The 11,659-nt window shown below is 42.0% G+C and overlaps 1 protein-coding gene across 1 annotated transcript in view; it reads right to left on the bottom strand.

The window, feature by feature from the left end:
* The window catches only part of LOC137429347 (homeobox protein Hox-A11b-like), a 55,648-nt gene that overhangs the window by 2,491 nt on the left and 41,498 nt on the right, over window positions 1–11,659 (bottom strand). The window contains exon 2 of the mRNA XM_078781004.1: window positions 865–1,627. Coding sequence (XP_078637130.1) covers window positions 865–1,627 — 763 coding nt within the window. The remainder of the gene's footprint in view (window positions 1–864; window positions 1,628–11,659) is intronic.

The raw sequence follows: 11,659 nt of genomic DNA, 5'->3' as shown, positions 1-11,659 counted from the left end.
CTAGTTACTGGTTATGCTAAACCACCAAATATAACCCTTGCCAAGAAACTGCTTCACTAGTACTGAACTTCCCTCCATCAGACACCGGAACACGAATATATATATATATATGTACTGTATTTACACATACACACAGTATATGTATGTACATTATGGCTGTTTTGAAAAGCCCAAAACACGTTTGCGTATGTCCTTTAGTTGTTTTTTAGCAAGATCAACTTATGATATAGTTCCACAACTGGTGCGACACACATCCGAAGTCATCTCGACTTTACAAAACCTTCAATGCATAGAAATCCCATTGTTTGTTTTTTCTCATCTGTAATCCTTAAATGTCCAAAGGCTTTTGTTTAATGTACAATGCGTTTCATTATTTCATTAGTAAGACATATACTTAATCTCTGTGTTCAACAGGTGGGTTTGATCCATTCCAAGGTCATGTTTTGTACAGTGAAAGAAAGCACAATACAGTGCAATAACCTGACGACTAGATCACGTCCCAGTTTCATAGTATATCTCGAATGGTACACGGAGTGTACTTCTCTGCAGCACGAATATTTGCATTCATGAGAAGCAGTTGGTGGCCGTACAGTTGTGGGGGTCACGTGACGGCATAGCTCTGAACCTTGGCATTAAACTATAGCCTAGAGTCACATTGAACATATATTAATAGATTAGGGTATGTATGTATACGCAATTGGAAAATTGTCTTTAGTGCATTGTGCAGTGACACAGACATGTGGTGTGTGAGGGTTTGGCAAATAATTAATCGTCATTAATGATGTGTGTCTGACAATGCTGCAGATACATTGCATATGTGGGTGTGTATGTAATATATATATAAATATATGTGTGTGTACGTACGTGCTGTCGAAGCTTTTTGTTCCTCGTTCGCCTTGGGTGATGGAGTGGGGCTCGTCGTCTCTGCCCCACTGTCTTTGTCATCTTTTTTGCCCAGGGGGCCTCTGGGTCTCTCGCAGGCGGCGGGGGGACCCGCTCTTTCCAACTCAGCATGGGACGGCGTCCGACGGCCGCTGTACGCGTTTTCAAAAAACTGGTCGAAGCCTTGTGGTAGTACACCATTGAGACCCTGCACCTGCGCGGAGTACAGGCCGTGCATTGGTTGCAGGTTCGCCGGAGTCGAAGCACGGGCGTACAGGGCTTCGCCATTTTTAACTAACACATCCGGCACAGCGCCGCCGAGCTGTGGCCCAAGCGCCGCCACCGTGTCCTCGGGGGCGCACGTGGTGGTGGCAAAATCTCTTCGCTGTTGATGCCATTGCGCAGCGGCGGGGTCCTGCAGGCCACGGTATTCCTTGAGGGCAAAGTCACGTACCGGCTGCGAGTGAATACCAGTCCCGTAGACATAGGACATCTGCCGAGATGCAGGCGAGGGCAGGAAGGAAGAAACGCCGCCAAACTCGTGCGCTGGAGACACGTAGTATGTGCAGCTCGGAAGATAGAGGCTGGGAGGAGGGCAGGCGCTCCGTTCCTCAAAATCCATAGTGCCGACGCCTGCTTTCCGAGGCGAGCACGCGAAGCTCACGTTAGGAAACATATTGTAAGCATGGTGCATGGGAAGGCTGCACGACTCGCGACGGTACTCTCGGGCGTACAGGACAAAAAGCTGGAAACGTGAGATGAGGGGCAGTTTATCTTTCTCCAAGCCAGGCAGCGCAAGGTCATGTGATCAATCTTTAGCTTACTATATATCAGGGAGTCGTGCGGCTTGAGCTTTGCTCTAAATTACGGTAGGCATTTGAAAGCTGTTGCAATTATCAAGCTTTTAAAATATGCAGTATGTATTTATATGTACATATATATGTATGTATATGTGTACATATATGTATGTATATGTATGTATGTATATGTACATATATATGTATGTATATGTGTACATATATGTATGTATATGTATGTATGTATATGTGTGTATATATATGTATATATTTACACATATAAATATATATGTGTATATATATATGTGTATATATATATATGTATATGTATATATATATATATATATATATAATTACTCAACGGCAATTTGAGTAATCGTTAGAGTTTATATATATATACATACATATATACATGTATACATATACATACATATATGTATCCCGGAGACTCAATAGCTCAGTGGGCTGTCACCGTGTAAGTTGATGAGTTCCTGGGTTTGAGTCCTGGGTTGAGACAGAATGTTTTCACACTAGCCCCACGCAGGAATTTACTTCCTCTTTCTTAAATTATTATATATATGTATGTATATATATATATATATATATATATATATATATATATATTTGGCAGACAGGATGGCCTGGAGACACGCACACTCACCCCTAAGCTGTCTAGACTGGGTTTGAATCCCGACGCAGCTAAAACTGTCAGTTCGGTGTTTCGCAGGCAAGGTAATTCATCATTGTGTGTGCCATCCCTCGGATGGACGTTAAACTGGCAGTCCCGTCTGCCAGCATGGATTGGTGGACGTTAAATACCCATGGTGTCGTTCGCAAAGAGTAGGCGATTATCACCTGCACCATGGCCAAATTCCAAATTCCTGCCCTAACTAGGCGAACGTCAGGCTTGGCCAACCCGCTTCGAGAAAGACATCGGCCAAGGTTCCCACGGCTGACCCCACAAGGTGGGATATTAGTGGCCGTTAAAGAGCAACAATGTATATATATACATATTATATTGCTTTCGTAATATGTGCTTCTCTTTTGCCTTCAAAGATTGCAAGCATGTAAAGAGAAAATTAAGCCCAAGTTTCATATTGAAGCCTATGGTCTCGCAATAAACCACATCTGGTTTGAGTCCACTTAACAATGACTGTTTTTTGTTTTTTTTACATTTCCAGATTATCAAGGGCATTACATGCTCGTTTTTTCTTTGTTTGTTTTTTGATATATGCAAATATCACAGATGTCATCGTGTTTGAACTTTTTATATTTATATTCAGGCATCCATGCCTGCATAGCATCAAGGGTTCATCCAAAGTTGCATTTGGATGAATATTCATGTAAACCTCATTGGAAACTTTTCTTTGTGATACGTATCTCAATTTCACTCTCTTCATACAATTATTTAAGTCTATGTTAAATATTTGTAATAAATCATCAAAATTTTACACCAAACAAAAAGTCGCCAAAGTTGTGCATAAGGGGAATTCAAAAAGTTTTCGGAACGACACAAGGTATTCCAAGACACGCCAAGGCTTTTTATAAATGTCAATAGGTCCGTGTATATCATTCGTAAGAAAAAATATTAACGTGTATGTTATTTTATATGCATGCCTCATGGTACTCTTTTTTAGACGTGCATCGGATTACTGTAAGCATATAATTCGTAGAACATTTTGAACGCCCCATGTATGAGAATTTATCGGTATGTTTGTGGCCTAATACAGAAATATGAAATGGAAATGAGATGGAATGTTCCGTACAAAAGTTTAAATTGTTGGAAAAGCATACTCTGTAAGCTGAATAGTTCTACATCGTAAATTTTTATGCATAAAAGTAACACTTTTGTCAAGAATTACGCTTTTTATACATATCATGCCATGGACTTATTGATCACTTCGACAGTATATATGGCAAAGACAAACTGGGTGTGTGACAGATTCGAGAAAGAGGAAAGACGATCCAGAAAATAATCAAATACATGCTTACACTTCCAAAAGCATAGATCTCAATTGGTATAATACGGCACAAAGTATTTACTTTTAATTCTCGTATATCTGTATAAAGTATAACATGTTTAACAACTGCATAACAATCATATATATATACATCACTTGGTGTTGTTTAAAATAATTTCCAATAACATGTGTTCCAAGTTACAACTTACGCGGAGAAGAATATGTAGCGGTTGCTTTGTGGTTGCAGAGAAAGTGTTTCATTCGAGGCCCAAACGCCGAAACATCTACCTTAGCACAAGCAACATATCCCATACAAACAGCCCTACAAAGCCAGGGCGAGAAACGTGCTCTGCGTCCCAAACGCGGGGCTTGGTTCTTTCATGGGAGGCCATTTGCGGACAACAGCACAACCCTGGCTCAGCCTGTACAGAGTACACATTGAGGATAGCTCGGCCCTCTCAAAGCTCATGTTGGTCTATGTCTGCATTCAGGTTGAACAGTGGCTGACAATAGAGTGTGGGGATTGAGGGGGGGGGGGGGGGGGGGGGTGACAACTGGTATGGGAAGTACTCATAGCCTATTTCTCATTACAATGGAAATACACTTTAATATTTCAGAAATTTCATCAAAAGCAGAGAAGGGGGCGATGTTGAATATTAATTACCTAACAGATTGCGTTAACGTGTGATGGAATGATTGCACGTTCAGCTGATCAATTGCATGATTGCAATATCATTCAGCTATTACCGACAAGGTAGTTCGAAATGACACGATAGTATAGCTTTTCAACATGTGATATCTGCATGCATTTTATTGAGACATCCTGTTTGAATATACACTACATGACCAAATGTATGTGGACACCCCCTTCTAATTAGTGGATTCGGCTGTTTCAGCCACACCCATTGCTGACAGGTATATATAATCAAGCACACAGCCATGCAATTTCCATAGACAAACATTGGCAGTAGAATGGGCCTTACTGAAGAGCTCAATGACTTTCAACGTGGCACCGTAATAGGATGCCACCTTTCCAAAAAGTCAGTTCATCAAATTTCTGCCCTGCTAGAGCTGCCCCGTCAACTATAAGTGCTGTTATTGTGAAGTGGAAACGTCTAGGAGCAACAACAGCTCAGCCGTGAAGTGGTAGGCCACACAAGCTCACAGAACGGGAACGCCGAGTACTGAAGCATGTAGCGCATAAAAATCGTCTGTCCTTAGTTGCTACACTCACTACCGAGTTCCAAAATGCCTCTGGAAGCAACGTCAGCACAACAACTGTTTGTCGGGAGCTTCATGAAATGGGTTTCCATGGCCGGGCAGCCGCACACAAGCCTAAGATCACCTTGCCCAATGCCAGGCGTCGGCTGGAGTGGTGTAAAGCTCGCCGCCATTGGACTCTGGAGCAGTGGAAACGCGTTCTCTTGAGTGATGAATCACGCTTCACTATCTGGCAGTCTGACAAATGAATCTGGGTTTGGCGGATGCCAGGAGACGCTACCTGAACGAATACATAGTGCCAACTGTACAGTTTGGTGGAGGAGGAATAATGGTCTGGGGCAGTTTTTCATGGCTTGGGATAGGCCCCTTACCTCCAGTGAAGGGAAATCTTAATGCTACAGCATACAATGGCATTCTAGACGATTGTGTGCTTCCAACTTTGTGGCAACAGTTTGGGGAAGGCCCTTTCCTGTTTCAGCATGACAGTGCCCCCGTGCACAAAGCAAGGTCCATACAGAAATGGTTTGTCTAGATCAGTGTGGAAGAACTTGACTGGCCTGCACAGAGCCTTGACCTCAACCCCATCGAACACCTTTGGGATGAATTGGAACGCCGACTTTGAGCCATGCCTAATCACTTAATATCAGTGCCCGACCTCACTAATGCTCTTGTGGCTGAATGGAAGCAAATCCCCACAGCAGTTCCAACATCAAGTGGAAAGCCTTCCCAGAAGAGTGGAGTATGTTGTAGCAGAAAGGGGGGGGGGGGGGTAGGGTGGACCAACTTCATATTAATGCCCATGATTTTGGAATGAGATGTTCGATGTTCGGGTGTCCACATACTTTTGGTCATGTAGTGTATATATATATGTATGTATGTATGTACATATATATATATACGAGGTGTGTTCAAAAAGTATCCGACCTTTGTTCATAAAAAATACTCGTATCCAGATACAACAAACTTACACTAATCTCCTTCAAAGTAGTCCCCTTGGGCTGCCACACACTTCTCCCAACGGTTCTGCCACTGTCGGAAGCAGCGCTGGAACGCCTCTTTTGGGATGGTGCGCAGCTGGTCCGTCGCATTCTGCATGATGTCTTCTCTGGACTGAAATCTTGTCCCTTTCAGGGGCATTTTCAGCTTGGAGAAAAGCCAGAAGTCACACGGAGCCATGTCGGGAGAGTAGGGAGCCTGACGAAGCACAGGTGTGTTGTGTTTGGCCAAGAAACTCTGTATCAAATGTAAAGAATGGGCGGGTGCGTTATCGTGATGGAGCTGCCAATTGCCCGCTGCCCACAGGTCCGGCCGTTTGCGTTGCACAGCATCACGAAGGCGAAGCAGAACCTCTTGGTAATACTCCTTGGTGATGGTTGTGCCGTGTGGTGCGTACTCGTGATGAACCACGCCACTGGAGTCGAAGAAGACGGTCAGCATGACTTTGACATTGCTGCGGACCTGCCTTGCTTTTTTTGGCCTCGGGGATGTTGGATGCTTCGATTGTGATGACTGCAACTTGGTTTCTGGGTCGTACCCATAAACCCAGGACTCATCGCCAGTGATCACTGTGTTGAGGAAGCTGGGATCGCTGTTCACAGTCTCCAGCATGTCCTGTGCGATCTCCAAACGGAGTTGCTTCTGCTCAATCGTTAGCAGCTTTGGTACGAATTTCGCTGAGATTCTCCTGAAGCCCAAATCCTCCTTCATAATGGAATGAACGGATCCAATGCTGACGCCCACCTCGTCTGCAAGTTCTCTGATCGTGATTCGACGATCCTGCATCACCAGGGTCCTCAATTGGTCAATGACGATCTCATTTCGGGATGTTGAGGGCCTACCCGAACGTGCTTCACTCTCCACTGATGTGCGGCCATCTTTGAAGCGGTTGTACCACTCCTTTATCTGTGTGGTGCTCATTGCTTCGTCCCCGAAGGCCTGTTGAATCTTGCGGATCGTTTCCACTTGGGAATCGCCAAGCTTTACACAAAATTTGATGCAGTAGCGTTGTTCAAGTTTTTCCGTCATTTTGTCAAAAACGAAAATCCGACGGCGCTCACTTACACTTCCTCACTCATCGGCGGTCTGCCGTCGAATGACAGCTTCTGCAGGTGGGAAAAAAATCACGCGTGCGCATTAGGATCGCCTACATACATGCACCAATCAATGCCTCCCTAGCTTCATTTGTTTACGCACGACAAATTAAGGTCGCATACTTTTTGAACACACCTCGTATATATATATATATATATATATATATATATATATATATATATATATATATATATATATATATATATATATATATGTATATATATATATTAAGGTCGTTCTTAGCTACATCAGGCAAAAATTGTTTTTGAATTGTTTTACTCCGAACCTTTTTTTTTGTGTTGAGGAAAAACTTCTGCATGTGAAACATTTTTTTGAATACATCAACTTTTAGGGATTGCACAGTAACTCATGGTTGCCCAATAAGCGTGGATTTCCTGCAATCGGGAAGCCTCTTGCGATGTTCTGTCACAACTTGAAGCAGATACTGGGTTTGCTGTTCATCCCTTATCAGGAGATCATTGTACTCTTCAATGAGGGCAACTGCATACACCATATTACAGCTGTACTGTATGCAATTAACTTAAAAACAACTTCAAAATTTGCAGTACATAGCAAGGTCATAGGTCAACTGTAATGGTCAAAATCACCACAAGTATAGCAGTGGAGAATAAATATTGAAATGCAAACATTTATGCGAGCCAAATATGTGAAAATACATACTCTGTGTGCAACCCCTATATTTAGTCGAGGTGGCTTACAATTTCACGACAAGAGTTTTGTCATCCACACAAAAACTTTTAAATGTTAGGAGCATTACTTTTCAAAGTTTCAATTTGAAGAACCATCCTCATACATATATATATATATAAATATATATATATATATATGTGTATGTATATATATATATATATATATATATATATATATATATATATATATATATGTATATGTATATATATATACAGTCACGTGAAAAAGTAAGTACACGCCACGTAAAGTTTTGACTTTTTCAACATATTTCAACATACAGCTATTTGATCTTCATTTCAACAATATTGATAGATAAAGGTGATATAATATAACAAATATCATGAAACATTTACATTTTGTAGTCTATTGTATAATTTAAATAAACATAAATGCAAATTTCGCATGTGGAAAAAGTAAGTACACCCTGACATTTTATCACTACTTCAAATACCTAAAATTAGAATCAGGTGCACCAGCTCATGTGCAAATGATTAGAACATCGTTAGAGAGGATCTTGAAGGAACCTGTCTTAGTTAAACCTCAGACATTTCGTTTGGTTTGCTCTTTGTTGCTGAAGTGTGCGGCATCACCATGCCTAGATCAAAAGAGCTCTCTGAGGCCTTCAGAAAGAAGGTTATAGATACCTACGAGTCTGGGAAGGGATTTAAAAAGATCTCCAAACAATTTGAAATCAATCATTCGACTGTCCGGAAGATCATCTACAAGACTTGTAGATGATCTTCATCAAGAAGATGATCATCTTGTAGATGTAGATGATCTTGTAGATGATCATCTACAAGACCTGTCCACTTAGTGGAGAAGATTCCAAAGAACTGCCAACCTGTTAAGGCCAGGCTGCCCCCAGCAAGTTCAGCCTGAGAGCAGACCGCAAGATGCTGAAAGAAGTCTCTAAGAACCCCAGAATGTCATCACGGGACCTACAGGTAGCTCTTGCCACTGTTGATGTCAAAGTGCACGAGTCTACCATTAGAAAGAGGTTGCACAAATTAGATCTACATGGGAGGTGTGCAGGAGGAAACCTTTGCTGTCCAGAAAGAACATCAGGGCACTAAAGTTTGTCAATGAACACCGAGGCAAAGACCAGCACTTCTGGAACAATGTGCTCTGGACAGATGAGTCAAAGGTAGAGCTATTTGGCTACAGTACCAGAAGACATGTTTGGCGAAAACCAAAGACAGCATTCGACCACAAGAACCTGATACCAACTGTAAAGCATGGTGGTGAAAATACAGACTTGGCATTTAATATGGAATCTTTTTTTTTCTTGACTTGGGTTTACTTTCTGAACTCAGTATATCAATCTGGTGAGTTTCTTTTACCCTTCAGTGATGTCTTTGTTGAAAGAACCATGTCACTGATTGTCTTTCGCAGCAGGAAGTCAATAACAGGATTATATCACAGGTGGCGTGACAAAATGTAAGGACAGGTACATTTGACGATTGGCTTCACAATCGGGTATATAAGGGTTGTTGCATTCTGTATTAGTGGAAAACAACTGCTGCACGTCCACAAAAGTTATTGCCGCTTCCTCTGGAGATGGTCCGTCAACTTGACAATGCTGTTTGTCATGGAGTGGTGGCTTTACGAAATTCTGGCATGAAACAGCGTGCTATTGCTCGGCAGTATGGCATCACTCAAGGTCAGGTGTCAAAGATCCTGAAACGAAATGCTCAGAGGGGTGTCCCTACTCCAATACCGAAGCCAGGACATCCACGCAGAACCACAAGGAGAGATGATCGCCAGCTGCACCGGTTAGTCTGCAATGGCCGTACCAAGTCAGCTAATCGGCTTAGGGCTAAGTGGCAGCAACTGACAAATGTGCCTGTCTCCAGAAGGCTAGTCAACCAACGACTGATTCAAGCAGGCTATCGTGCCAGGCGTCCCATGAGAAAGCCACGCCTGACCAGACAACACAGCCAGCGCCGATTGCAGTGGGCCAGAGAGCACCGTCAATGGCAGCCAGGACACTGGAATCACGTGACCTTCAGTGACGAGTCTAGATTTCTGGTCTATCGTCAAGATGGCCGCGTCTGAGTGCGCAGCAAGTGCATGAAGCCCACAATGAAGATTTTATAGTGCCAAGAGTCAAAGCTGGAGGTGGTGGGGTGACCGTTTGGGCTGCTTTTCATGCATGGGCAAAACTGACCTGGTTGTTCTGAATGGAAACCTGAACCAGTTCAAGTGCAGGGTCATTCTGGAAGAAACATTGCTTCCATTTGCTCGTGCAGCCTTTCGAGGAAACTTTGTTTTCCAAGATGACAATGCACGGCCTCATCGTGCTCGCATGATCCAACACTTTCTTGCTGACCGTGGTGTAGAGCATATGGAGTGGCCTGCCATGTCCCCGGATATGAATCCGATAGAGAACTTGTGGGCAGAATTAACGCGTCAAATCGACAACTTGGACCAGCAGCCTGCCTCTGTGCGTGAATTGCAGCAGGCTATTGTGACTGCATGGCAAGCGATTCCTGTCCAAACCTTGGCAAATCTCATGAACAGCATGCCTCGACGTGTACGTGCTCCCCTGAATGCTCGTGGCGGTTACACGAAGTACTGAACTGTAATTTTACTGTCCGTAATCCCAGTCATAATTTAGCTTTTGTTTTTGTTGAAAAATTTTTTGGCTAATGTGCAAAATAAAGAGATACTTCTGGAAAACGTACAGAAGTTTAACACAGTACTGTCCGTGAATTGAGTTCGATATCAGTTTGCATCACTTTCAAGGATCAATTTATTTGCTTCGAAATGTCAAATGTGGTTTTTGTTTCATTTAAAGGTCACATTAACAAAATCGAGAATAATTTCAACATAATTCCAATGAACTTTTGGTTCTAAGTCATCTTGAAAAGTAAGTTCACCCCCACAAAAAAAATATTCCATATTAAATGCCAAGTCTGTATTATGGTTTGGGGCAGCTTTGCTGCATCAGGGCCTGGGCAGATCACCATCATATAATCCACTATGAATTCTTCATTGTACCAGAGTGTGCTTGAGGATAATGTGAGGCCATCTGTCGGAAAGTTGAAGCTCAACCGAAGGTGGACCTTGTTTACCAGTCCTGGTATGTTTACCAGTAAATCCACCAAGGAATGGCTGAAAAGAAAGAAATGGAGGGTTCTGGAATGGCCAAGTCAAAGCCCGGATCTAAATCCCATCGAGATGTTGTGGGGGGATTTGAAACGAGCTGTGCATGCAAGAAACCCCTCAAACATCACACAGCTGAAAGAATACTGCATGGAGGAGTGGGCAAAAATTTCTCCCAGTCGATGTCAGAGACTGGTAGACAGTTATAAGAAACGCCTACTTGAGGTTGTTTCTGCCAAAGGGGGCAATACCACCAATTAGAGCCAAGGGTGTTCTTACTTTTTCCACATGCGAAATTTGCATTTATGTTTATTTAAATTATACAATGGACTACATAATGTAAATGTTTCATGATATTTGTTATATTATACCACCTTTATCTGTCAATATTTGTGAAATGAAGATCAAATAGCTGTATGTTGAAATATGTTGAAAAAGTCAAAACTTTACATGGGGTGAACTTTCTTTTTCACATGACTGTATATATATATATATATATATATATATATATATATATATATATATATATATATATATATATATATATATATATATTTTTTTTTTTTATATATAACTGTAAGAAATAGTAGAAACTCCACAGTACGAGCAGGACGTCTCATTTGCATTGAATAAATAATCGTTAGATTAAATAAGACGCAGACGTAGCTTCAGGACGTCGATCTTTAATTGTCGACAAGCTTTCGACCAACAAAGGTCTTCTTCTGAGTCAGCCCCAAGTTCAACGGAAGTCTGGGTGTAATTTTATGTCATTGTATATATGAGACATATATTATATATATGTATTCAGGGTGTAATTGTTCATCATGTATATCATTAAGATTTTATGCATAAAACTAACAACGCCACACAAATGCAGCTTTTTCAAAAGTC

The sequence above is a fragment of the Myxine glutinosa genome, chromosome 6 (genome assembly GCF_964187855.1).
Source record: "Myxine glutinosa chromosome 6, kmMyxGlut1.1, whole genome shotgun sequence".
NCBI lineage: Eukaryota > Metazoa > Chordata > Myxini > Myxiniformes > Myxinidae > Myxine > Myxine glutinosa.
This window is presented reverse-complemented; position numbering and strand designations above follow the sequence as displayed.